Here is a 26,267-nt window from a genome sequence, read left to right as displayed (position 1 = left end):
CAGACACACCGCAGGCTGAGGACTGAGACGCCCCACGCACGACTGCGCACGGCGCTTCGTTGTGTCGCAAATCGCCACTTTCCTGGACCGTCCCGGAACATCCGTCGAGACAATCGTGAATCACGAATAAGAGTGCCTATCCTGCTCAGTGCACACACAGTACACACCTTGACGACAGCCACGGTACCTCAGCAGAGACGTCGCGTACCCTCACAGTTGTGAGTCACCGATTTGGTCCTCATCAGCACTCACGACTCATCTCGTATGCATTCTGACTTGGTTCCGCTCAGCCATCTCACCACCATGCACTCGCTCGCACAACGCTCGCTCGCGAAACACAACTGACATTTGTGATTGATTAACACATGAGACTCTGAATCTGAATCATTCCTCGATACATTCACGAGTTACTCGTCGGCAAGCGTGACGGCAGCAGCACCGAGCGCCTGCGTGTCGCGCTCAACGACACGAGTGGTAAAGATGACCTTGTTGCCCTCCTTCCACATGCTCGTCTCCAGCGTCTCGCCGGGGAACACATGGCCTGTGAAGCGCACCTTGATGTCCTTGTACGCGCCAAACTCGCGGAACACGTGCTTGCCCGAGATACCAAACGAGCACAGTCCGTGCAGGATGGGTTTCTCGAAGCCACCAACCTGAGCAAAGCTGGGGTCAATGTGTAGCGGGTTGTAGTCGCCTGAAAGACGGTACAGCGCCGCCTGGCTAAGCGTCGTCTTTTCCGTCACCACTTTGTCCGGCTTGCGCGACGGTGGTTTGTTGGCCGCCGACGCAGCACCACGGTCCTTGCCCGTCTTTTTGCCCCCGAAGCCTCCCGAGCCACGAATGAAGACGGTGCTCTGGCTCTCAAACACCAGGTCGCCGCTCTCCTTGTCGTGGGTGTGAACGACCGAGGTAACTGCAGCAGCCTTGCCCTTGTCCAGCACCTCCATCAATTTGGGCTTGTTGACCAGCGTAGCGCTCGTAGGGATGGATTTCTTGATGGCAAGGTACTGCTCACCGTGCAGAAGCATCATCGGGCTGAAGTTGGGCAGCCAGTCCAGAGGGATACCTCCGCTCGCCATGAACTGAGGAATCACGCCAAAAGTGGGCACCGCCTTGAAGTCATCATCCTGCTCAAACACCAAGTCGAGGTCCTTCTCGGTAGCACCCACGCCCAGATTGTACAGGATCACATCGCGCTCGCCGTACGAGAACTCCGAATCGTCGATGGGGTCCTTCTTGGCCTGTTGCACAATCTCGGGGTCTTCAGGGTCGCTGTAGTCGCCACCAGCCGCGTCATCCTCGTCGTCATCGTCATCCTCTGACTGGCCAAAGTTCGAGACAATGTCGCCGAGCGAGTCGCTTGGACTTGTGGGCCACGATGGGTTGGTCTCAAAGTCGGCAATCTTGCTCCACTTCTTGACAATCTTTTCTGGCGTGGGAGGCTTGCCGTGGCTGAAGGCGTGGCCACCGGCACGCTGCCAGCGCACAGCTGCGACCCAACCACCCGAGACCTCAAACAGGCTCGAGGTGAGGTCCTCGTTGGCCTCGCTCGCCAGGTAACCGACCATGGGAGCGACATATTCGGGCTTGAAGGCATCCACCATCTCCTGAGGCCAGATGGTGGCCGTCATGGCGGTACCAGCGTTCGGAGCGATCGTGTTTGCCAAGATGTTGTACTTCTTCCCCTCGATACCGAGCGTGTTGGTGAAGCCAATGATGCCCGCTTTGGCAGTCGAGTAGTTGGCCTGACCAAAATTGCCGTAGATACCGACAGCCGAGGTGGTGTTGACGATACGACCGTACTTTTGCTGCTGGAAGATGGGCCAGGCAGCGTGGCAGATGCTGTAGGTACCGCGCAAGTGCGTGTTGAGAACGGCGTGCCACTCCTGGTCCGACATGGCAGCGAACGACTTGTCGCGCAGGATACCGGCGTTGTTGATGACGACGTGCAGCGAGCCGAAAGCGTCGGTAGCCGCCTTGACAATCTTGTCGCCGTCCTCGACCGAACCGACAGCAGGCGCAGCCTTGCCGCCCGCCTTCTTGATCTCGTCGACCACAGCGTTGGCGTTCTTCTCGAGGAAGTCGTTGACCACCACGTTGGCTCCCAGCTTGCCAAACATGAGAGCGTAGGCACGACCGAGACCAGCACCGGCACCGGTCACGAGCACCGTCTTGTTTTCAAAGCGCACGGGACCTTCACCCTGGTCGTTGGTCTTGGCCTCCTTGGCACGCTCGAGGAACTCCATGTGGTTGGCATCCGTGATGCGGAAGGGGTATTCCGGCTTCTCGTCGTAGTCCAGAATCTCGTCGATCCTGGCACGAACAGCAGCAGGGGTGAACGAGTCGTCAGTCTTGAAGACCACACCACGGCTGCGCTCGCGACGCACCTGCGCGAAGAAGCCGGCACCGCACTCGAAGACCTGGCCAGAGACCTCCTTGTTCTCTGCAGAGACGAGATAGGCAACGATAGGGACGACATAGTCGGGCGTCAGGTTCTCGAGCATCTCGGGGGGCATGACGGTCGCAGTCAGCTGACTGGCGGCGACAGGGGCGAGAATGTTGGAAAGAATGTTGTACTTGGCACCCTCGATGGCGAGTGTCTTACCGAAACCGATCATGGCATGCTTGGCGGCCGCATAGTTGGCCTGACCGAAGTTGCCATAGATACCGGCAGCGGACGAGGTGTTGATGATGCGGCCGAACTTTTGCTTGCGCATGTGGGGCCATGCAGCCTTGGCACAGGCGTACGAGCCGGTAATGTGAACAGCGATGATCTGGTCCCATTCCTTGTCAGTCATGGCCTTGAAGCTGTAGATGCGTTGAGAGAGCAAGAGTGTTTTGGTCAGCCGATCTGCGTTGAGGCATCGTCGTGCAAGCAGAGATCGATTGGCGGGCAGGCGCGCGCGCTGGATCGAGGGAACGCAAAGAACTTACGATTTGTCACGAAGGATACCTGCGTTGTTGATGACAACATCAACGCGGCCCCACTTGTCGATCACCTGCTGGATGATCTTGTCACCCTCGGTGTTCGAGTTGTAGTTGGCGATGGCCTCGCCGCCGGCCTTGGTGATTTCCTCGACCACAACATCGGCAGCCTTCTTGTTCTTGTCTTGGGCGGAAGGGCCGAGATCGTTTACGAGAATCTTTGCGCCGCGCGAAGCAAAAAAGAGCGCGTATCTGCAATGGTAGATGTAGGAACAGACAAGGCGACAGACAAAAGGTTGAAAAACATGAAAAGATCCACGTCAGTACAATCATTTCCTTGCTAAGCTACGATTACAAGCCGACGCTTGGTGCAGCTCATGGCCAAATCGTGCCGGTCGAGAGCTGCTTCGATGCGCGTCGAGGTGAATCATGTTTTCTACTCACGCTTTACCAAGACCGTTACCGGCACCGGTGACCACGACGACGCGACCCTTGAACGAGATCTTGCCGTTCTCCGTGGAGGGGAAGTCGGACATTTTCCAAGATGTTCGTGCCGGGGTATGCGGCTGTGAGTTGAAAGGCGATAGTCGACGAATGCGTTCTAAGATGAACGGGTGCGAGAGGTAGTAAGCAGCCGTCTGGGGTATGTATGAGGGCGGAGTCCTCTGGGATGGAAGCAAGAGACAGGAGCCAGGAGGGAAAGGGTAGAACCGAGCTTAGCGATAATAGGAAAGGTAGGATAATCGCAGAAGCAACGGGTATTTGAATGGGCGCAGGGAGCAAGCAAGCGTCTTAAGCGGAGCTGGTGTAAGAGCTTCGAGTGTGAATGCCGTCCGTTGATCGAGAGCTCTGTGGTTCTCACCCTTGCTAGCTCGCCAGACGCCAGCTGTTTCTAAGAAGCAACTCTACTCACCAACCGACGCGGCGATTCGCCAGAGGAAATCACGAATGAGTTGATGGCTCTCTGCGCCTTGCCCAAGCTTGAGCGTACGGTCAGTCAAAAAGGTCCAAGTGGAGTTTCTTCTGCCTAACTTAGCACACGGCCTTGTCTTGCTCTCTCAACCGGTCCTTCCGCTCACCCTTGCTGCCGGAGCAAGAAGCACGCGCACACGCGCACACGCGCACACGCGCACACACACACACCTTTTTTGGTTTTCTCGGACGCTTGCTAGGCTCGGCATTCGATCCACTCGTACGCACCGACTCGAAACTGCTTGTGCTGACGCAGACGAAACAACCCATTCGTGATTGCTTGGATCGAGTCAAGTTACCCCACACTCGAAATTTCCGAGTGTGCCGTATCCGCATCCCCTCTCTTGCAATAAGCTCGTCTTGCAGTCTCGCTCGTGTGAGCGTCACATGAGAGGGTTGAGCTCTTTTGCTTGCCAGAACTGTTCAACAGCATCACACGTCACGGGAAGAGAACTTGTTCAAGCCGGTGTTTGATCACACTGCAAAGCTTGCAAAGCTTGCAAAGCTTGCTAGGCTGCTAACGACTTGGCTTGCTCGAATGGAAACAAGCGCGTTGGAAACAGATGGAAAGAAACATGCGAGCAACGGCAGCCGAGAATGAGATCGTGAGAAGCGTGTTGCCCCATAGGATTCGGTTTGATGAGAAAGGCATCTCGCACGAGTTGGCTTGGGGTGCCACACAAGTGCATACATGGATGTTCTTGTGAAAAGTGCACCTGTTAGCGTGCAAGAAGCGAGAAGCGTCGACTCAATGTTCCGGTTACAGGTGAAACGCTGGATCCGGTGACACACACGAGCGTTCAAGAAGAGCCAGCGTTTGCGCACACCTCGAAACATGTCCGTGCTTTCCGGGCACGAATTGATGATTGCAACATGTTTACAGATTTTGCGTCGCGTTTTGACTCTCTACTCCACACACAGGCTTTCACATTCATTTTATGCGCTCCATGCTCGTTTTCGGCGCACTGCACATTCACGGTTTTCCAATGGACTGTCGATCTGGAATCGTGAATCTGGAGTCTGGAATCGGGCAACAACGCTCAGTGCATCGTACAAATCTGTCGGCCACGAGCGCTCTGAGATAACATGGGAAACCAACCATCATGACGACTTTCATTTGCTTGAATCAGCCTCATTGCAATCTTGTATACTGTACATGAGAATTGGGCCAAACCCAATCGTCGGCCAGGCAGCCGTGGCACTTTGAGCCCAACATCAAGCCGACATCACCACGCACGAGTCGCACCGATCTTCGTGGCTTTGTGGCTTCCCGTGCGTAGCTGTCGCGTTCAGCTCCCTATTTTCGCGCGAAAACAAGCGTCCATGCAAAGAAGCAACTAGAAATCTTACCCCGCATCCCAACGTGCACAATCTGTCTTCTCGCCCAGGAAAATCGTGTCCAGATCCCACGCCAACTTTCATTCGTGATTCTGATTGCGCATGCCCGTCAACAATCACGATTGCATATGCGGAGTGCCTATGATCCATTACTCTGATGTCAAACAATAACCAACGTGTTCTTCCGAACGTGGAGACCGAGCCAATTTCTCTGAGAGCTTGGTCCGACGGCTCAGTCCGGCCGCCACAACATACATGTTTGTGCAAACGTGCATATCACTCGGCCGCTGACCTGAGACCGAATCGGAAGCGCCCACCTGTAGCTTGCTCTAACTCGTTCGGCGAGGGCAGATCCACCAGACTGATACGATTGGTGCCTGGACGTGCAACTTGACTCAATTCCCAGTCCTCGGGTACTTCGTCTCCAGCGGCGCGCCTTTCCACTTGACTTGCTCCTTCTTCGCGCTCATCCAACTGCTGTCTACTCGACATGACCGGCGACTCGTCCGCCGGCTGCTCCGAAACAGCGTTCAAATTCATCTGGTTTCTCTGATGCGAAGCTGGCTTGTTCACCGTTCCGGACAGTGAAGCCGGTACCGAAGAAGAGTCATAGCCGCTGCTGCTAATGCTGCTGCTGCCGTCTTTTCCTACTGGTGCGAAAAGCTCTTCGAACCGCGCCTGCGAATCCGACATGTGACCAAGCTCCAACAGCTGCGGCGTACCCATTGTGGCAGGTAGCATGCGACCAGAAGCCCGCATCGCCGATGACGACAAATAGCTGTTGGGAAGCAGCGCTCGAGCCACGCGTTCGCCAGCAGCCAGATCCAGTCGCAAGATCTGGCATCGCGACTGCGCCTTGGCTACATCTAGACGATGCGCTCGAATGCGGCTGGCCAGCGGCAGAGCCGACATCTCGATGCGGTCGCGCGTCGACTTGAGGAACGGCGTCAAAATGGCAAAGTGTCGAGCCAGCCGAATCTCGTCCGTCAAGCGAGCCGTCGCTCGCTCCAACTGTACTTCAGTCTCGGCGATCTTGGTAAGCATCATCTCGCGACGCGCCCTAGCACGCTTCTGGATCGCAGAAGACGCTGGGCTCTGTCGGTGAGAAGCCGACGAACGAGGCCGAGCGGGTGGATCGAATTCACTCGGTCTCGACGTCGGTTCCATGCTTCGACGAAGAGTACCCTCTCGCGAACTGTCGCCTCTTTCGTCGGCTACAGGCGTCGAACTTCCGCTGTCGTCCGCGTCCAGCCTTCGAGATGTGTGGTCAAATGAAGTCCTCGAAAGGTTCGCACGGGCCAAGCGCTCCTCAAGCATTTCTCGTCGATCCAACCCTTCCATGAATCCGGAACGAGGCGCAAGGTCGAGACCACGGATCTTGATGTTGCACGTGCGGAAGCTGGCGCAAAAGTTGATCTTGTGAATCCAGTCGTTCATGTCGTCTTCACTCTGAGCCTGCACAAGGTACTGCCTACCCTTGGCTGCGAGCAATCGGAACACAAAGTCGTACTTGCCATACGAGTTATCCTTGACCGCCACAGCGTCTGCCAGCGAAATGACGCCATCCGGCTTAAAGTAGGTGATCCTAGGCGAGATCACAACGCCGCCTTCAACAACGTCGCTGGTGGTGTCATCCTTGGTTGGGATACCATTGCACAGGAGCGAGTCGCCTGCCTGGTCCAGGATCTGCGACTGCAGGGCGTTGATCCAGATGACGTCCTTGAAGAGCAACAACTGCGAGCCCGTCAGCAAGAGACCGCTCGTCTTCCACTTTCGAGAAGCTGCTTTCTTGCCTCCATCTGAAACGTCATCTTTGCGGTTCACCACGCCGACTTTGGTGACCTTGAGAGAGACGACTTCCTCCTCGATCTCAAGCGCGTTGGGAGTCGCTGTGCCCGGCTGTTCGATTTGCGTCTTGGTCGTGACAATCTCGATGCTTGGAGCGTGAAGGAAGGCCGAGTTGAGTCGATCCACGTCGAACGTCGATAGCGAGCCTGTAAAAGAGAAGGGGGAGTCCTCGGGAATGACATCTTCCAGGTCCGGACGCAACTCGCCGAGTCGGCCTTGTGTGATGAGGAAGTAAGGATCAATTCTTAGGCGGTTGTTTGCCGCCATCGTGGACTGTGAACCCAGTGATGACGGAATGCTGGCCGCAGACAGAGACATGCCGGAAGCTTCGGATGGACGCCGCTTGCCACCCTCCTCGTCCTCGACGTAAATGAACTGGGTGAAGGTCAGATTGTCGTATAGATATTCCAGGATCTCGGTCGGCACCCCGCTGGCACCCGTGTTTCTGAGGTAGTCGGCCTTGGTCATCTTGTTCTTGGCGTTCTTGTTGAAAGCATCCGTGTGCAGCATCATCAGCGAGAAGGCCAAGATGTAAGGCTGGTCATCAGAGGCAAACAGGCCGCTGTTGCACTCGTTGTACCGTTTTGCAAAAGCCTCCATCACGCGGTCAATTTGCTGCGTCTCCTTGGGCAAGTGCAAGTCCATGAGCAGCTTTCGTAAGGCGATATCGAGCGGCAGGCTGTTGAACCAGAAGCGTGTCATAAAGTGATGGAGGGCGTCCACGTAAAACGTGTCGGCGCTTGACGCCAAGACGGCGGCGATCTGCGACTTTGGTGCCGTCGAAGCGATCCGTTCTGCATATTCGGGCGCGTCCTCATCTTCATAAGGCAGGAAGGCGGACAAGGAGAACTTTTTCTCAGGCTTGGCCTGCTTAGCACCCGCATCGGACAGGCCCGTGCTTGCGGACAGCTGCCTGCTGAACGACGGTCGCGAGCTGGACGAGACCCGCGGCGACTGGGCACCGCCGTTGACTTCCGCGACTTCCGCCAGCTGTGAGTTCGAAGCAGACAGACCGGCAGGCTCACTCGGATCTCGCCGGAAGCCGCCAGATGCAGAGCGAGTGCTGCTGCCAAAGGTGCCAGGGCTCTTTCCAGATCCCTCCAGGCCTGCGGAGGAGCCTGTGCGGCTTCGACTGAACCCAAAAGAAGGAAGCAGGGACGAAGTGCGCGGACGCGTTTGAGGGTTGCCAAACAGTCCAGCTGCACCACCCTGCGAATCCAGCCTTGACGAAGAAGGCGAGATGGGACCAATGCTCTGCTCGCTCGGTCTTCGGCCGAGGATGACGCTATCTTTGCTTTCAAGATTGAAAGCACGAGTGCGGTCCATGTTGGCGGTGACAGACTGACGCTCGGTTGCTTCGCTAGACTTGCTTGGTGTCACTGATGAGTCTCGTGCTGCCAGCATCTCAAAGTTGTTGTCGGTCGGAGACGAAGAGTACGGCATCGACGACCGACCCGCATCGTCGAGAGACGCACGCCCAGGAACCAAGCCCGTCTGCAGGGCCGTACTTTCTTCGCCATTCGCAAAAGACAGAGCTGAGCGCTCTCCAAGCAATCCTGCCTCAGCGCCACTCGTCTGTGGCCTGCGGAAGAACCGTTGTGAGACACTGCGAGATTGCGGTGAGGATTCTTCGGACGGCAGACCAGGCAGGCCTTTGGCGGAAGTGCTGACACTGGGCTGTAAATTTGGACTTGATGCCTTCTTTTGGTCGTCTGGCGCGTGCAGTAAGGCTGAGGGAGACGGCAGCCTGGAGGTGCTGGCACGCGGCAGGGCCTCCTGGCCTTGATCCTTGGACGAAGCTCGCAAATTAGCGAATGACTTGACTTTTCTAGCCTTGTCGGTCTCGCTGAGCTCTCGAGGCTGATCAGCATTGTCGTCGTTGGTACGCGTCACAACAGTTGATTGTTTCTCTTCTACAGCTGCGCTGTCTGGTATCGCGAGTGAAGAGGAAAGGGAAGAGGAGCCGCGTCGTGGTCCGCTGTTTACGCTCCTGGAGTCATCGCTTGTCGCGCTGGCTCGACGGCCAGAAGGGCGACTCGCCCGTGTTGCCACGCCAGAGTCAGTAGACGTGAGTGGAGCAACATAGAAGGGCGATACAAAGCCGCCCATGCTTGGCCCCGCAGCTGGCGCCATGAAGACGCCTTTGGTGGCGCGAGTTGCTTTTGACGACGAACTCGCCGATGATCGGCGGCCATCCGAGTTTCCACTGATGGTCCGCTTCATGGGCAGGCCCGAGCTGTCAGTACTCGTGTCTGTTGCAAACATCTCGTCTCGGGTAGATCGAGAGGGGGTCTTGGCGATCTGTTTCTCGCTATCCTTTGCCGATAGCTCGGCGTCCATACTGAGAAAGTCGGTCAAAATACTGGGAATTTGATCGTGACGGGTTGCTGATTTTGGTTCGAGGCGTCTGCGATCCGCACTTGGATCGCGCGAGGTGCTATCCGAGGAAGGTGGCGCTGTGGCGTTGGTCTCGATGTGTGATGGAGAGTGGGCGTCGACCAGTCCTTGGCTGATTTCGTCCGACTCTGGAGATTCCTTTTGAGCCTCGTTACTAGCACCTTCTACTTCGGACGTGATGGCACCTGTCGAGATTGCGGAAGCAAGGAAAGCTAGTGAGCTGCGGTGCGCGTTTGATGAGGACGAGTCAGTGGTCAGAGGTTGCTCGGACGAATCTGAAATGGGTCGCGAGGTTGGCGAAGGGGTATCGAAGCTCGCATTCGCAGGGGCCGTATCTGTCGTGAGAAGCACATCGTCGGAGTCGGGGTGCTTGAGTGCTTGCTCGTCGCCATTCTGCGAAGCCAGTGCATGGTCTTGCTGCGACGTGGACGGCATCGTCGCAAACTCTTGACCCGTTCGAGTCTCGTCGTAAACGATGATCTTCTGTTCGGTTCTCGCAGATGCATTCTCGCCCGTCATCGTATCGCCGCTAGTCGGTGGTTGTCTTGCCAGTGACACCTTTGACATTCCTCTGTTTTGCTCGTTCAGACCTGCAACGCTGCCCATTTTAGAGGGAGTGCGGCCGACAAAGCCGCTGCTTGCTTTGAGAGCTTTTTCGGCGAAAGGATCCGATGGCTTGGCCGGGGGTGTCTGGCTGGAGGTGTTGCGGGGCGTCCTAGGCAGCGGCGGGACAGCAGGAGCATGTGCGCTGTAATCAGCTCTCATCTCGCCGCCCGTCTTGCTCTTGCGACGAAATGCGCGACCAAAACGGGAAAAGGCTGAGTCGCTTCTGGAAGGGTGAGCATGAGGTCTAAGCTCTTCTTCGATGCTGAAGGCAATGGGATCCTGCGAGAGGCGCGGTGGTGCGGGCGCTCCCTTGCGCTGGCTACGCATACGCTCGGGAAGATCGAGCTCAGATGAGGACTTGAATCCAAGTCCGCGACTGTGAACGTCAGGGTGAGAGCTGCTGGTACCAAGGCGGACGTTGGAAGCGGACTTGGGGGTTGCATGGTCCTTGTTTGGGTTCCAACCGAAGCCCTTTCCTCTGCTGTACTGTTCGATGGGTGGTGAATCGGTCTTTATCGGAGCAATACCATGCTTGTATAGGGGGGATGATGACACGCGATCGCGCTTTGACGCGGCATCTGTGGTGCTGGACAGCCAAGGAAAGGTCCTGGAGAGGGAGCTAGGAGAGTAATGGTTGATAGCAGCGATGTCAACAGAAGTGCCTTTGTTCTGCATCGATGATGACACGAGGCCAGATGCAGGGCCGCCGCCGCCACTGTTCGAGTAGGAGGCGTCGGCAAGAGCGGAAGAGGTCGTGCGAGGAGACGAGTCAGCGGGCGAATTGCGAGCGGAAGGCGATGCAAGTGCATTGTTGGGCATGCTTGCTTGCGAGTTTCTCTTTTCGAGAGACGAGCGGGAAGCGGATGCTACTGCTGCTGCCGAGAAGGAGGAATGAACGCGCGGTGATTTGGGCAGCGATGCTGAAGCCTCAAGACTCGATGACAGTTCCTCGCCACCGTTGACGCTGTGAGCGTTGGAGTAAAACTCGGTTCCAGAGGAAGACCTGCGTATGCTGCCGGCATTGCTAGAAAGGGAGGCATCTGTGTTTCTTGGACGGTGAGAGCCACTGTCGGTGGAGAAGCGGCCATAGAAATTGGAAAGCGCCTCGAGTGCGCGATGAGGTTCGCGCTGCAATGTCGAAGTGCGAGGTGCGCGTTCAGCACCGTTCAAGGTGGCGACCATGACTGTAGTATCTGCGAACGCGTACGTAGGGATTGAAAAGCTACCGATAAACGCTTGACCGCATGCAGGGGGATGACGCGTCGTTTCTGGCAAACTGACCAGCGGGTGGCACAGCTTCAAGCCAACATTGAAGATGCGCTCAAGTGTGCGGCGAAACGATGGAAAGGAAGAAGATGAACCAAAGTGAACGACTCGATCGTTTTAAAGGCCAGCGATCGCTGAGATGCGAGGGTATGCGGTAAATGAATGCAGACAGAGAGTGAACAAGGGCGCTTGTTGCGCTGGCTTCGGGGACGGTCCGTGGTGTAAGCAGCAGGTCGTAACGCGATGTAGTGATCCACAGGGAATGGGACGAGAGAGAGAGAGGGAGGGAGGGAAGGGGAAGGTGGAATGAGTGAATCGTGTTCGGAGTCAAAGACAGAGAGAGAGGGAGAACAACGACAAGCAAGTCAACGTGCAAAGCCGCCTGTCTGCTGTCTGCCTTCATGGCTGTAATCACGAATCTTGAATCGTGAATCACTCGTGAATAGGACGCGCTTGCACCGCGCACACACACACACTCTCTCTCTCTCTCTTCACTCACTGCAATCCACTCAGACTCACTCTGAACCGACCAAACCCCGCAGCGTCCGATTTGATTCGAAGCCCAAATCTGAGACCCTCACTCACTCAAGACTCACAGCTCACGACTCACAAGTCGCGCTCTGACGCTTTGACGCTTCTCAACCCATCAACTCTGTCACCGCTGCTCCAGCTGCACGCGCGGCTTTCGCCCTGTCTCAGATTCGCACCCTTTTCTTCGTGTACAGGGTTGGCTTTGTTGACTCATAGCTCATCGCTTACAAGCTGTCCTACTTTATCTGATTCCTACCAGTCCACTCTACTCTGCAATAGTCACCAGTAAAGGGGAAAATGATCCCGCCGTCAAAAGTTTGGCAACCAGCTTGAACAGCATCGCGAGTCGGTCTGTCATCTGACCTGGCGCCATCGCCAACTCCAGTCAGTGAGTGAATCTCGTGGCTGGATGATCCCATTCAGAATCCAAAAATGAAAACAAAAACAATAAAACAATAGTAAGCACCTTCATTCACGATTCACGATTAGCTGTGATTGTGCCCAACAGCACTCTGTCAAAAAGCCTTGTATTGCTTTTAGTGATATTCGTGATTCGTGATTCGTGATTCGTGATTGTTGCCTGTCATGGCAGGTCATGCGACGACAGTCGTGAGTAGCCCACACAAGCCATTCGTGATTCTCTGCCTTTGTCAACCCGGTCATGCCAATCTGACCCACATCCGCATAAATCTCACTCGCGCCCACACAGGAGTGCCCTACAGGTGCCCTATCCGGGTGACCCACAATCATGAATCGACGACGTTCACAGGTTACGGCAGCAAGAAAAAAAATCACGAATGAAATCCACGCAATTCGTGACGTCTGAATCGCTCGACGCCCATGTCAGCTTTGCCTGTGCCTCTCAACTTACCCCCGCCTTGTAACCGCCCGTCGTCACCACCATCCCACCAATCCATCACTGCGAATCGTCCCACCGTGCAAAATAGATAAAAAGTTGCCCACCCTATTGATGGTCGAACTGGGATTCGAACCCAGGATATACTGGAGTTGTTGCCATACGTGGCCAAGAAGTCAAAATGTTCTTGAAGCCAGCCCCATAACCACTCGGGCATTCGACCAGTCGTGAGCGCCGTCATAGAACTGGAACTTGCGTATATACATCGTTCCAAGTGTTAGCTTGTTCCGGTATAATCACACATCGTCATGTCCTGCGTTCCGACGTTCATGATTCGCGCACACACTCGATTCTGCTGTATGCGGCAATTACAGTAAACAGGAAGCTCATCATACTCGATCCTTTGATCGTTCAAAACAGTTTGGTTTTATGCTACTATTACACGACCGGACCATTCAAACGCAAATGAGGACAACAAAATCATTTGACCAAGGGCCAGACCTCGGGAAGAAAAGTAGGTGTTCCTCGCGATCGCAACTGATGCGAGTGATGGACGTATGGTGTTGCAACTTTTTCTTTGGATCTTCGCCTCTGTGCCACCCTGCCAGCATGAGTTACGTCAACATCAGGACCATCTCCGAATGGACGCTTTCGCTTTCGAGCTTTCGCCGCCAGTCGCCCTTTCCGAGGCTGCGAAATGACTGCTTCCCGAGACAGAGACAGTGCCTCTTGCCCTTCAGAGATGGGATCAATGGCTTGAGTAGCTCGGTCCGCAATTTGGAAAATGTTTGTCTGTAACGTAGAGGCTTCTTCCTCCCTGGGAAGAGGATGATGCGAAGTCGAGGGTTCGTCGCTTTCGACTTGAGCTTCAACTTCTGTTGTGCGCAAGCGCTTCTTTGCCTTTCCGCCATATTTCCTCGGGGCACTACGCTTACCCGTGCCATGCTTCTTCTTCTTCAGCGCCTTTGGATCCGGGGACGCCGCTCGAAACTCCGCTACGTCATCGTCATCGACTGGTCGAATGGGAAATGTACGTCGGTCGGTCTTCGTTTGGACTTGGATAGCGACATCTGCTTCCACGGTCCGTGCGTTGCCGTCTTGCCCGTGTTGCGCATCAAGGTCCTGCTCAAGAACTGGGATGCCGTTAGTTCCCTGTGGGGACAGTATCCGGTATGGATCGTCCTCACACGACCTGAAGCGAGTGTTCGTCGGTAGTGATCTGGATGGTACGTGGTCTCCTCCAAGGTCCAAGGCATGAGTGGCCTGACGAGTTGAGCCCGGTTCTGGCTGCGTCGCAGCTTGAAGGGCAAGTAGAACACGCTCACAACTCTCTTGACATCTCTGTACATACTCCTCTTGTCTACATCGATCCTCTTCGCGCTTCTTCCGTTTTCGCTCCTCCTCCTGAAGACTCCTCTGTCTTTCGAACCTACGATGCTCGCGCTCCTGTGCTGTGAACGTCTTCAGCTCGTTTCTGACACCGTATATCTCCTCATGCAGTGCAGCTTGAAGGGCACCAACAGAGGTGAGAAGCTGGAGAGGTTGGTACCAATAAAGACTTTGGACTCATCAGTACGTCGATGCACCGACAAAAGGCTGTCAGGATACCTGTTCTCTCGAGTTTCCACCCACCTCAGTGTGTCGATTCGCGTTCGTCTGTCGATCAGCGCTGTCACTTGCTTCAGCCCTCACTACTGCATCCTTTGTTGACCTGATGTTCTGAGCCATGTCCTTTATCGCTTGGCAAATTTGATTTTCTTTGGCAGAAAAGGCAAGGCGCCATCGCGAATGTCAGTAAAAGTGTGACTACCAATAGACACAAGTAGCCAACTATTTGGAAAGATTTAGCACCCTTACCAATCAGCTCTTCAAGCCGAGTCTGGCCTGCTGCTAAGCTCGATTGCTTCTCCGCCGTTGCCGAACATGACTTTGCCAAGGTCGTACAAAGCTCGGATATCTCAAGCAGATGATTCGACATCTTGTCGACGGCAACATTGATGGAGTCCTGCGAACTATGAACCTTTTGCCAGTTGTGCTTCGCATCTTTGTGGTACGCCTGAACGTCTTTGCTGAACTCTTCCGTCTTGAGCAGGTGGCAGCGCACATGTGTGCCAAGAGCGTCAAGGTCCGCGTTCTGCGAAGCTTCAGGGGTCTTGCAGGTGACTGGATTCGGGGCGGTACGGCTCTTAAATCCCTCAGGCTCACTATGGCTCGGATCTCCGAACCTCTCCGCAGCATTTACGTTTTCGGTCCTCGGGCGCATGTCAGCACGGTACGAATGCGGAAGGAACGTAGGCTGACAGTCTGTCGTCGGTGGGAGGCTACTCTGACGCACAGAGGTGTTGACCTGACTACCGGAGGAATTGATGTATCCGATCGGGATGGAGTCATACAATGGTGTCTGGTGGCTGGAGCTGGACCGGAAAGTGGAGCTGCCCGCTGCAATCAGGCCGGGTACATACTTATCTCTGGTAGAAGCTGAAGCCGCTTCGTGTGCTCTATGACGGAGTTCTGTATTTACGTTCGCATTAGCCATACCAATGCGCGGCTGCTGCCTAGAGCTGCTTGCACCATTTGCGCCTTGCGCATATCTGCCTCTCGGAGAAGCAGTGATAGTGTCTTGCACCGGATGGCTGAGCTCTGCGTTTACAGTCCCATTAGCAGAGTAATTGTATGTCTGTGGTGCAGTTCGCAGGGTTAATGGAGATGGGAGCCTTTGTATACCTGGTGGCGGAGGATCGACAAAGTTCCGAACTGATGCCTGATATGCGGAGTCCTTTGTTCGACCTTGCTTTCTTTCGCTTCGCGCTGCGCCTCCCTTTGCATGGCTGCTGAGACCTCCGCTTCTGTGCATGGCGAGAGTGTCAGGAGAGTGAACGAAGGCAGAGCGTCGGAACCAAGTGTGATCAGAGAAAAGTCGATCGATGCAATGGCGATGGAGTGATGTTGACAAGAAGCGGGCGGGTTAATCGCAAAATTTCTCGCTTCTGTCCAGCAAACAGTGGATTCGGCCCTCGGTATGTTCGAAACCGAAAGCAGGGGAAAAGATGCAAAGTGCAGCTATTTATGTCTCTCGGAAGGCACGCTTACAGGCACTCTTCGCATCAGCTGCAAGATCACACTGCTGAGCAAGGGAAGAAAGCGGTGTACATTGCCGGGTCTTTCGAGATAGTCGCGTTAGATGTAGACATACAGAGTCGCAGTGCCTTTTAAGTATTCTGCGTCCCAAGTCAGGGCAGGACTTGTTCGGAGTCGCCGAAGATGCCACTCATGCGAGAGGACTGATGAGCCTATGAACAGCGGACAGAGAAAGGATAGGCGAGCGGTGTTGCATTGGCGACGCCAAGGAAAAGAATTTGGTCAGAATCGAGCGTGTTTGTAAGTCGTGCTGATGTGCCACAAGAATCACCTACTTGATCAAGCTAGGCTGGGGCGTGCTTCGGGTGAAGCCGATGTAAAGAACGAAAGGCACCCTGTGTAAGATCAGAGCGTCGCATTAAAGGGGAAACCCATTCAAAGGGAGGAAGGAGGGTGAGCGGATCGTAAGGCAAAGCAGCAAGCGCAGCGGTACAAAAGCACTATCGGACTTACCAGCCGTAATGCAACAAAGTCTTGGAGACATCGACCGCCTTAATGATTCGCTCCTGTTGTCGGCAATGCCGAATGCCCATGTGATTGTGACAAGAGTACGAGGAGCCTCTGTCAGTCAGCCTTTCTGTCGTGTTGTTTTCTCTGTTCTATCCGTCCATCGAACATCGGGTTGGTTCGCGGAGCTGTAGAGAGGGACAGAAGCACCCCTTTCTAGCAAATCCTCAACCTGCCAGAGTGGTTCTGTCTCACTCAGACTGCCACCTCACGTACGAGCATGTGACGTCGGACTTTATGTTAGTAGCAACGCACCTTGGTATCTTCTGAAAATGCCATCGTGATTGTGTGCGAAGAAAGTCGTGACTTTGAGTAATGTGGATGAGCCGAGAGTAGTGTTGGAACAGAGAAGCGGAGGAAAAAGTCTTCAGCACTGTCATAAACCACAACGGAGCAGAAAGCTTGTCGAATCCGATTTCCGATCTTCTCCAATTTGAGCTTTTTGACTGAGCAACTAAGAGGTGGAGGAAGAAGCTGCACCCTGACCTGAGGAAAGCAGCAGCGGAAGCAGCAGCAGGAGCCGCCTAGTACGAAACTCACGACTCGTAACCACAGACTCGTGACTCTCGCTGTTTGCGGACGCGTTTAAGCTCAGCGTGCAAGTCGTGTGTGTTGGTCTTGTGTTGTGATCCGCGATCATTCCAGGATCCATCAACATTCCCCTCTTGACACCGCCGTTGACGACCACTCTTCGCTCCACTGCCTTCGATGCGCTGTCGTTCTCATTCTCGCCGCCATGAACGTCAAGCTTGCGCCGCCCGACGAGATGAACGGCGAGATCATTGCCATCCTCATTCTCTTCAACTTTCATTGCCGCGTTCAACTTAATGACGAGGCACAAGCCGCTCGCAAAAAGTTGCTCCTCTTCCTCATGGACAAAATTTACCAGACACGCGCACCTGCGCCTTCGTATGCAGCATTTGCAGACGAGCTCGGGGCCGCGATGGAAGGAGACGAGGACAATCACCGTATCATGACCGACTACCTCGAGACCATGCTCGATCTGCTCCATGTTCCCGATGGTTTGACCAAGCTGTTCAACGAAAAGCTGAACAGAATCCTGCCTAGCTACGAGCCCATGGGATTGCTCAATGCCACCGACATCTTCTTCGAGCGAAGGTCCTTCTTCGGCCTCTTTTTCCGTCGCATCAAGTTGATCTTTGACAGTCTGGATTTGCAAACAAGGGATCACTTGACAATAGCTGCGCGCGCATGGAAAGAGGGACAGGCTTTCGACTTGAATGACAGCGAGCTCTCCGGTATCGACTCGGCGCATTTGCTCGATGCAAGGCTTGGCGCGTTCCGAGACTACCAGCTTGGCTTACTCCGCGGCGACTATACCATGGCAAAGGACAACATGGAAAGGTTCTTTGACTTTTACGCTCCTGGCGCTGACCGCGAGCTTCATCAACACACGCTTCTTCATCTAGCCGCTTTCCATGTCAGGACTGAGAGCTTCTGCGCAGCCAAAGCAGCCTTGGACGAGGCTATAAGCCTTGCGCGGTCGGCAAACGACAGCGAGTGCATCTCTGCCTGCGAGAGCCTCATGCAATACATCCAAGGTGTGGGCACTAGCACCCTCGCTTCTGTTCCGGGAGCAGCCAATGTCTCGACGAACGAGAGGCAACGCCGACCTATCTATGACGCGGTGTGGCAGACCCGTTGCAGCCTAGCTAAGGGCCGCTCAGCAATCGAGACACTTCAAGACTTGGAGGATTGTGCTGCACCTTCTCAGCCTTCTAGGGACTCGTTGGCGGCCAGCGAGGCCTCCTTGCAGCTCATTCAGGATGCCAAACGACGTCTCGGCAGGGATACATTTCCAAGCGACGGTGAAGTCGCGCGTCTTTGGGATACCTTGGGCCAGCCAGCGCTTGCTGACGTCTATCGGAATCGGAACATTGCAGGTGCAAATGGTCGAGCACGCTCAGCTTTGCAAGAAGAAAGCCGAATCGATTGCATCTGTCACAAAGCCAAAACGGTGAGTATCTCCATGACTGGGATTTATCAGACAAGTGTCGCCGTTACTCTGTAGCTGGCCGCAGCTGACGCCGACTTTCTCCCACTCGATCTCCTTTAGCTTGCACGTGCGGGAGAGTACGAAGCGGCGCTCAGCTTGCTGGTCTCACCGGCCACTTTCGAAGCGATCTCATTCTGCGAGTACACGATCTGGCACAGGGCAATCGCTGAGGTCCTGCGCTTACGAGCAACGCGCAGACAAGATGTAGCGACCTTGCAATTGTTGGCAGAGAGCCTGCCGGGTTCCGACCAGGCTCATGTCGATCGCGACGTTGAAGATGCTGTCGATTCGCCGAGCGCTTTGGTCGAGCTCGCGTTGCGCTGCCTCAAGTCCGGAAAATCGAGTGCGACTGAGAAGAATTTCGGATTGCGATTCAAAGAGTACAGCCGACTTACAGCAGAGCAAGTGGCAGAAGCGCTGCTGAACAAAGCTGCGATAAGGATGAAACGTGGTCGACCGATCCTCGCACTGATGCCTACACTGGCAAGTCTATCGATTGCCAAGGACATGGAGTGCAATCGGTTGATCCTCAATGCAAGAGTTCAGCTAGCTGAGGCATTGGGGCTTCAGCTCAAGATGCCAGATGGAGCACGGCTGCTCTTGGAATCGGATCTGCCCAACTGCCTGTCGAGTGATGATGTCGAGCTGAGAGCGCGCGCGAAGTGGACGTATGCACGGATGCTGCTCTCATGCTCGGACAAGCAAGAGCGCGAAGATCTGACCAAGGTGCTCTACTGGTTGCGAGAAGCCGAAAGAGGTGAGTCTCCGAGATGCAGACCAGATGCAGACCTTAACGTATGCCGTTGTCGAACGCTGCTGACGACTGCACCACTCATGATACTATGCCATCCTCTGCTCCTGTTTGATTCATTTGCCTTCTGCTCAGACGCACAACAGGCCGAATGCCTCGAGCTTCACACGCAGATTCTCTACTATATGTTGCGGCTGCACCACCACCTGGGCGATGACAGAGAAACAATCTCTGTGACAGCTCGTTTAGATACAGTAGAGCGCGCTTGGACTCGCTTGGATGCTTCGCAGGATCAAGCCCATCTGCAACAGGTTCGCCAAATCCTAGATATCGTTGTCTCTGTCGCAGGTTATGTGGCTAGCGGAGAAGCTGCGAACAAGCGTCTTGAAATGGTCTAGTATCTTAAGATGCAATCACAAATCCTAGACGCACGTCACAGGCCATCGATGGTTCTGAATTGCACAGTACACTTGCAGTGTCATAGTCGTGAGTCACGAGTGTGGCACAAGAATTTTCAGAGGTTCGTGATTGGGCGGAATCACGAAATCGTGAATTCGTGGTTGGGCTCGCCCCCCCGCATTTCTGTGGTGTGTTACACGTGAAAAAAAAGAATCACGAATACGTCTGCGGGAAGTGACCACCCGCATTTACGATTTCCAGTTGTGCATCAAGGAAAGCAGTGAAGAAGCCAGATTCGTGATTCGTGATTTGGGCAATCGTGAATCGTGAATCGGCTTGACCGGACACCTGGACGCTACATGATGAACAAGCGAAGCCGGGCCGCAAGTTATCATTACCGGCTAGACTCGCAGATCCTTTGAAGCGTCTGTTCGTCTCTTTCGTCTGTCTTTATTTCGACATCCCCGCGCATGCGAGCCTCCATGCTGTGACTCTAGCAACACCACCTGACATCACCTTGCGAGTTGAGCAAAACTGCAGGGCTCGACGCCAATCAGCGAAACTGCGTTACTTTTGCATAGACGACCTTAGTGATTTCCAACCGCAAGAACAACCAAAATGCCAGCTCCGCTCATCAAAAACTTCCACGATGCAACGCAAGATGCGGTCGGCATGACGAGGAATTTGGCTACCGACGGCTACTCGTGTTCAGCCGTCGACAGCACCGTGACGATTATCTGGGCGGAACGCGAAGGACTGGATGAGGCTGGAAAGCTGGTCCGAGAGGCGGCCGAGGTGGATGATACGCAGGAAAAGGCGCAGTTGACGATGAAGACGTCTGGTAGCGCAACAGCCCCTACCGCGATACGCAAGGACGTTCATGCTCGTCTCATTCTACGCATGCGGGTGACAGACAAGATGGACAATACGCTCGGCAACATGCACGGAGGCTGCGCCGCGACGCTTGTTGATAACATCACCAGTATGACGGTTTTCTACCATACCTCAGGAATATACGGTGAACCGTGGTCGTTCCTCGGCGTATCGCAAAACATTGGCGTTCTCTATCTGAATGCTTGTCCGCTCGGATCTGTACTCGAGATGGAGGTCTACTCGGCGCAGGTGGGCAAGAACATCGCATTGCTCACAGCCGACTTCTGGATCGTCGAGCGAGAAGATCAGACCGACGATGGCGAAGGACCAGTCCATGCTGGCAAGTGGAAACGCACCAAGAGGACCATCACCGGCACACACACAAAGGTCGACAACTCTGCCAAGGTCAAACTCTAGTTCAACTCAAGCTCGTAGTCACCTGTGCTCCTTTGAGAAGCACCCTTGTCCATTACGTATCTGATTTGCACGTGCGATGCTTTCGGTGTGAAGCCAAGCCGGACGTTTGTATATGAGACAGTGAAGAGGTTGGGTATCAAGATACATGCAAGCGCTTGCTGAGCGGGCAGAGTGGTGAACATAAGCCGTGAGCTGCGTGAAAGGTTCAAAATGTTAGACTTGATTCTTAACATCTTTGACCGTGGACCATGCACGATGGACAAAATCACGAATCGTGAATCACGAATTCGTGTGATGCAAGATTCACATTTCCTGTGATTCACGATTCACGATTGTGATTCACGATTTTCGTGATTAATGAAGAGTCAGCTGTGGGCGCTGCGAGATGCACGACGGAGTCGTGGGTGGAGCCAAGCGTGAAACACCGAATCACGAAATGATAAGGCGAGGGCGCTCGCTGAAAAAGAATCGGAAGCGATTCACGATTCTTGGTTCGTGACATCGTGATTCGTGATTCCTGCTCACCAAGTCTTGAGTTAAGTTAGTTATCACGTTACGTGGTATTGACCTTTGCTCTCCTCTAACTATCAGCTTAACTCGGCAACTTTCCCAATTCCCTGTCTCACGTGTTTAGGTCTCACCACGTTTCCTTCTCCAATCAACACCGACGTTGGCGATTCTTCTCACTTTCGGTCGACACTCTCGTCTTGCTGTTGACGACTCGATATCTACGCGAACAAAGACTAGGTCGCTTCGTTCGTGATTGATCATGTCTGGAATCGATCATCGAGCAGGCAGCGGCTCGTTGTCGAGCTCACCATCGGCACGTACACCGCGGCTGGCTTTCCCAGTAGCCCGCTCTAGGCCTACATCTATTGTTGACTCAGTCGAAGCGACCAGCGAAGCTATCCTCTCTACTTCGCCCGCCTCTTCTACCACCTCGGCGGGCGCTTCGCCGCGCAAGCACACGCAATCAGCCGCAGATCGACTCGCATCTGCACAGGCAAAGGATGCTGCTGCTGCGGCCAAATCGCATCGAGCACGCACCACGTCCAGCACATCACGTTCTAGCACCGAGGGAGGTCGAGCTAAGCTCCCATCACTGCTGCAGGCCACCACTAGCTCCAGATCGGCAGCAACGCCGGTGACCAGCACCTATCTCGACATCTCTTCGAGTGCACCAGGAGAAGAAAGTGCGTCAAAACCAAGCAACGCCTCGAAGCACGCCACTGATACGCATGTAGTCGCTCTCGACGGTCAATCAATGTCGAAACGTGCTTCGCGTGATCCGCCTTCCATCATCAGTGCCAAAGTAGCTGGTTCGAGCATGCCCAAGAAGGTGTCCGCGGCGCCTAAATCAACTCCGAACGCACCTCCACTGGTGGCGCTGCTCTCCGACTCGAACCTGTCTGTGCTCATCAAACAGGGCGCTGAGGCCAAAGTCTACATCTCGCGCATCGCTACCAACAACATTCTCACATGGCCCCGACCACGCTCTTCCAAGCTAGAATCGAGCAAGGTGGAGCCTCCTGCTCCTGTGCTGCTCAAGTGGCGCTTTCCAAAAACGTACCGACATCCGACGCTGTCGAGCAACATTACCGCATCGCGCACCATCATGGAGGCTAGGGCACTGCTGCGTTGCGCCAAGGCCGGTGTAGCAGTGCCTGCCGTTCGATGTGTGGATGAGAAGGAAGGTATCTTAGGTCTCGAGCTCATCCCGGGCAAAAGTGTCCGAGAGTGGCTCGGTGGCGGTGCCGAAGGCGACGATGAGGCTTTGGTGGATGAGGCTGATACAGCGAGAACTCAAGAGGAGGAGGTGCTTTCCGAGATTGATCAAGCCAAATTGATGAGGTTGATAGGTAAACAGTTGGCCATTATGCACGAAGCCGACATCATTCACGGTGACCTTACGACGTCGAATATGATGCTGCGCCCGGCAGCGCCTTGCTCGTCCACGTCGGGCTCAGCAACGGTCGATCTGGATCATGACGAGGTGGTTCTCATTGATTTCGGTCTGTCTTCGGTCTCGACATTCGCCGAAGACAAGGCAGTAGACCTGTACGTGCTCGAGAGGGCATTTGCTTCGACCCACCCTGCATCCGAAGCGCTCTACCGCACCATCCTCGATAGCTATGCGGAAGAGGTTACCGCTCGATCCGCTGGCAAGGGCCGAGGGAAGGGTTCCAAACTGAACAAATGGGAAGAGACGCGACGCAAGCTCGAAGAAGGTAAGATGAAATATTGACCGAATCGACTCTGTTGTCGCGAGCTCGTTGCTGACTTTTCGATGGTGTTGCAAACTGGTTTCTTCTTGTCTTCGGAACGGCGATGTGCTGCAGTGCGAATGCGAGGTCGAAAAAGATCCATGGTGGGGTAGGTGCATTCCCTCCTCTCTCAGCGCTGACCGCTGTAACGAGGGCTTTCCCTCTAACCGCACCTCGTGACCGTTGCCAAGATGCTGACAGAGCATGTGCGCTTTTCTGGCTTGTCCGATGCATCTGTGGCGTCCGAACTGCAGAGCCGCACTATGGAGAGATAATTGGACCCGACGTGTGGTGGTGAATGTCGAACTATCGATTCGGCTCGAGTGTCACGGTGTTTCTGCTGCTTTGCGCTCGTTGCCGGGCCTAGCAGGGGCCGTGCTGCGACTGCGACGCTCGGGCAGTCTTGGTTCGCTCAGCTCGGCACCTCGCGAGCGCGACCAGAATGCGCAAGACTGGCATGCACTTGCGTCGAGGATGGACACGGAACTGGATCATATCGGAGCAGCTCGGCTGTTGCGCTCGCACACGCCGCACGAGAGTTGTCTCAGGACGTCACCCACGCAAGCTCGGCCAATCTGGAGCGTGACTCTGGTGCCGCTGAGATCGACGGCCATATTCACAGGTGTGCCGCTGATCGCGTCCATCGAGAGGCTCTTTGATTGGGGCTTGACAAAGACGCTCCAGACCATGCATGCTGTAGTGCCCCAAGCTTTATCGCCCTCGCATGCGATGCGCTCGCGACGAGCGCGCAAGAGTAAGACGCTTTGAGCACGCTTTTGTGCAGCTATGCTTGAACTCGTCTTTGTATGCATCTCAGTGTGCAACGTGGATTGTGTTGTATCTTGTGAACCGCATACGAGACAGACGCTGAGAATGGATAATCGTGAATATGAAAGATTCTTCTGAGCCCGAAAGGGCCAGCAAGTAGTGGGTCACAATGGGAATGTCAAGAGCTATACAGATACAGTTTCGAAGAAAACGGGGAAGAGTAAAGCAAAAGCGGAATGGCTAGATAGAAGCGTGGAGGCGAGCGGACGGAAGGGCTTACGTCTCAATGGGAAGAACCCGCATGGGTAGATGCAAGCTTGGACGAACGCTCATACAAGGACCGAGAGCAGGGACGAAGCAACGACAGCAGAGACGGCAGCGAGCGAGATGCTGGACGACGAAAGGGCACCGTTCTGACCTCGGTGGTCGATGTTGCTTCCGTTTCCACCGTTTCCGTTGTTACCGTTGGTACCGTTGTTACCGTTGCCGCCGTTGCCGCCATTGCTACCGTTACCGCCGTTGCCGCCGTTGCTGCCGTTGCCACCATTGCCACCATTGCCACCATTGCCACCGTTGCCACCATTACTACCATTACCACCGTTGCCGCCGTTGGTGCTCGCGCCGGCCTGGGAAGCGCCGCCGTTGCTGCCCGTGTTACCGTTGCCGATCGCGGTCTCGTTCTGGCCTGTGCCGGCCGAATCCGAGTTGTCGTTAGCGGAGCGGTTGTTGGCGCCAGAACCCTGCTGAGCAGCGGGCACGTCGTTACCCTGGGAAGTGATGGCATTCTTGCCGTTGACAGGGCCCGAGATCTGCTGGGCGTTCTGAGCGTTGACCGACTCCTGCGCCGACTTTTGCGCCTGAGCTGCACGGCCCGTGTCCAACGCGGTCGAGGCGAGGACATTGTCGATCTGGTGAATCACACCCTCCTTGGCGATGATGTCGGTCTGGAGGATCTTGGCGGTAAAGTTGCCGACCTTTACGGTGCCTGCCTTGTTGTCGAATACAATGTCTTGACCGGACGACGAGATAAGCGAACCCTGGTCGATGAGCAAAGGAGAGTAGACAACACGAGAGGCGACAATGTGCTGACCCAGGACGGTAGGGATATCGTTGGGTTGCGGGTTGGTAGCGGTGAACTTCTGGACGGCTTCGTTGGTGGGTACGAAGAGTGTGATGCCTGCCATTGAGTCGATCGTCTTGACAAGCGCACCACCCTGTACGTTGTTGAGGAGCGTCGAGATACCCGAATAGTTCAAGTAGCCGAGTGTCTCAATCACCGTGCCAGGGATGGTGATAGCGTGACTGATGGGCTGCACCGTAACCGAACCCAGCTTGCTGGTTGCGTTGCTCAGTTCATACGTGCCGTTGTTGATCGCCTCGGCGACGAACCTACTGTCACCGGACTTGGCAAGCGCCACCGCCTGACCAGCTCCTCCTGGCAAGTTGACGAAAGCCGATTCGCTCAACAGGGAATGTCCAATGGTGTGCAAGGGGAAGCTGTTGAGCGAGTCGGTTTCAAACGTACCCCGCAGCACGTGCTGAAGCAGAGTGGCTTCGAGACGCGACGAGTTGCCCGTAACCCAAGACGGCAGCCCAGCAATGGCTTCGTTGTCCGGAGCAAGCAGAAGCTTGTCCGAGTTGTCGGCAAAGATTCGATCCGTCACTGCCGAGTGCTGCGAAAGCACATCGGCAAGCGAGGTGAGGTTGGCATCGCGAAGACCTTGGAGGAAGCCGTTGACGTCACCTCCCTGACGAAGCTCAAGGTTCTGGAGTGTAGCACTGAGCGCCGTCTGCGATGATGCGAGCGCGAGGAGCGCAGAGATAGCGAGAGAAAACTTCATGGCGAATGAGGTAGTGGAGCTGGAAGGAGAGAGGTAGGGAGGATTCAGATATTTGCGGTGCAAAAGCAGGAAGGAAGGCTGGAAAGAGTGACAGCCTGTTGCGATGGAGAGAGAGAGAGGAGCGAGGGGGATACAGAGACAACAAAGAAAGGGGAGGGAGACAAGAGGTGGACTTCCACGAGCGAGACTTATATTGAGAGCGTCCAAACGGCGGCGACAACGTTATAGGTTCACCCACCTCGTTGCCCAGAGCCATGCGAAACACAGGCAAGGACACACTTTAGCGACTTGTGGAGCGAGTTCTAAGTGGAGATGCAATGAAAGAGCTTGCATCGTTTCGGCGCGGCATGACAGAGGCAGAGGTGACAGCGTGTGGCGGTGTGGCCTGGTGTGCGTGAGGCTGTCAACTTCAAGCTTCTTGGAGACAAGACTTGGCACGCGCCTTGTACGAAGCTGCAGAAGGACCGAGGAGCAGGAGGCGCGCAGCATGCAATCGAAAGATTTCTATAACTGACGAGGATCTGAGGCATGCACGGAAGATGAGAGTCTCGCC

The 26,267-nt window shown here is 54.9% G+C and overlaps 8 protein-coding genes and 1 non-coding gene across 10 annotated transcripts; 3 read left to right on the top strand and 6 right to left on the bottom strand.

Annotated features, from left to right (window-relative positions):
- Positions 1 to 407: 407 nt before the first annotated feature.
- Positions 408 to 3,461, bottom strand: UMAG_10038 (putative multifunctional beta-oxidation protein; the record flags this gene model as incomplete). Its single annotated transcript, XM_011388325.1, has 3 exons — positions 408 to 2,808; positions 2,935 to 3,177; positions 3,370 to 3,461. 3 exons carry the CDS (start codon positions 3,459 to 3,461, stop codon positions 408 to 410), a joined length of 2,736 nt encoding a protein of 911 aa, XP_011386627.1.
- A 2,050-nt stretch (positions 3,462 to 5,511) lies between these two features.
- UMAG_00149 (uncharacterized protein) lies at positions 5,512 to 11,268 on the bottom strand (the record flags this gene model as incomplete). The annotated part of the gene is made up of 1 exon (XM_011387798.1): positions 5,512 to 11,268. One exon carries the CDS (start codon positions 11,266 to 11,268, stop codon positions 5,512 to 5,514), a length of 5,757 nt encoding a protein of 1,918 aa, XP_011386100.1.
- Positions 11,269 to 12,854: 1,586 nt separating this feature from the next.
- Positions 12,855 to 12,962, bottom strand: UMAG_16004. Its single transcript has 2 exons — positions 12,927 to 12,962; positions 12,855 to 12,890 (listed from the first exon to the last, which is right to left on the bottom strand). It is a non-coding gene; the product is annotated as a tRNA-Sec (tRNA).
- Positions 12,963 to 13,219: 257 nt separating this feature from the next.
- UMAG_00148 (uncharacterized protein) lies at positions 13,220 to 15,593 on the bottom strand (the record flags this gene model as incomplete). Its single annotated transcript, XM_011387797.1, has 3 exons — positions 13,220 to 14,272; positions 14,372 to 14,496; positions 14,597 to 15,593. 3 exons carry the CDS (start codon positions 15,591 to 15,593, stop codon positions 13,220 to 13,222), a joined length of 2,175 nt encoding a protein of 724 aa, XP_011386099.1.
- A 414-nt stretch (positions 15,594 to 16,007) lies between these two features.
- UMAG_10037 (putative TOM complex membrane pore subunit) lies at positions 16,008 to 16,663 on the bottom strand (the record flags this gene model as incomplete). Its single annotated transcript, XM_011388324.1, has 4 exons — positions 16,008 to 16,029; positions 16,153 to 16,212; positions 16,331 to 16,383; positions 16,640 to 16,663. The coding sequence occupies 4 exons, from the start codon at positions 16,661 to 16,663 to the stop codon at positions 16,008 to 16,010; spliced, it is 159 nt and encodes a 52-aa protein (XP_011386626.1).
- Positions 16,664 to 17,120: 457 nt separating this feature from the next.
- On the top strand, positions 17,121 to 19,550 carry UMAG_10036 (uncharacterized protein; the record flags this gene model as incomplete). The annotated part of the gene is made up of 3 exons (XM_011388323.1): positions 17,121 to 18,362; positions 18,462 to 19,158; positions 19,288 to 19,550. The coding sequence occupies 3 exons, from the start codon at positions 17,121 to 17,123 to the stop codon at positions 19,548 to 19,550; spliced, it is 2,202 nt and encodes a 733-aa protein (XP_011386625.1).
- A 619-nt stretch (positions 19,551 to 20,169) lies between these two features.
- UMAG_00146 (uncharacterized protein) lies at positions 20,170 to 20,841 on the top strand (the record flags this gene model as incomplete). The annotated part of the gene is made up of 1 exon (XM_011387796.1): positions 20,170 to 20,841. The coding sequence occupies one exon, from the start codon at positions 20,170 to 20,172 to the stop codon at positions 20,839 to 20,841; it is 672 nt and encodes a 223-aa protein (XP_011386098.1).
- A 769-nt stretch (positions 20,842 to 21,610) lies between these two features.
- Positions 21,611 to 23,873, top strand: UMAG_00145 (uncharacterized protein; the record flags this gene model as incomplete). Of its 2 annotated transcripts, XM_011387794.1 has the most annotated exons (3): positions 21,611 to 23,069; positions 23,181 to 23,214; positions 23,360 to 23,873. In XM_011387794.1, 3 exons carry the CDS (start codon positions 21,611 to 21,613, stop codon positions 23,871 to 23,873), a joined length of 2,007 nt encoding a protein of 668 aa, XP_011386096.1. The 2 variants fall into 2 exon arrangements, with proteins under 2 accessions (XP_011386096.1, XP_070001696.1); XM_070145595.1 differs by lacking the exons at positions 23,181 to 23,214; positions 23,360 to 23,873 and having other exon boundaries at positions 21,611 to 23,086.
- Positions 23,874 to 24,202: 329 nt separating this feature from the next.
- Positions 24,203 to 25,714, bottom strand: UMAG_00144 (uncharacterized protein; the record flags this gene model as incomplete). Its single annotated transcript, XM_011387793.1, has 1 exon — positions 24,203 to 25,714. The coding sequence occupies one exon, from the start codon at positions 25,712 to 25,714 to the stop codon at positions 24,203 to 24,205; it is 1,512 nt and encodes a 503-aa protein (XP_011386095.1).
- Between the last annotated feature and the right edge of the window lie 553 nt (positions 25,715 to 26,267).

The sequence above is a fragment of the Mycosarcoma maydis genome, chromosome 1 (genome assembly GCF_000328475.2).
Source record: "Mycosarcoma maydis chromosome 1, whole genome shotgun sequence".
NCBI classification, from domain to species: domain Eukaryota; kingdom Fungi; phylum Basidiomycota; class Ustilaginomycetes; order Ustilaginales; genus Mycosarcoma; species Mycosarcoma maydis.
The sequence above is the reverse complement of the archived record's forward strand: the minus strand, read 5'-3'. Positions and strand labels throughout refer to the sequence as shown.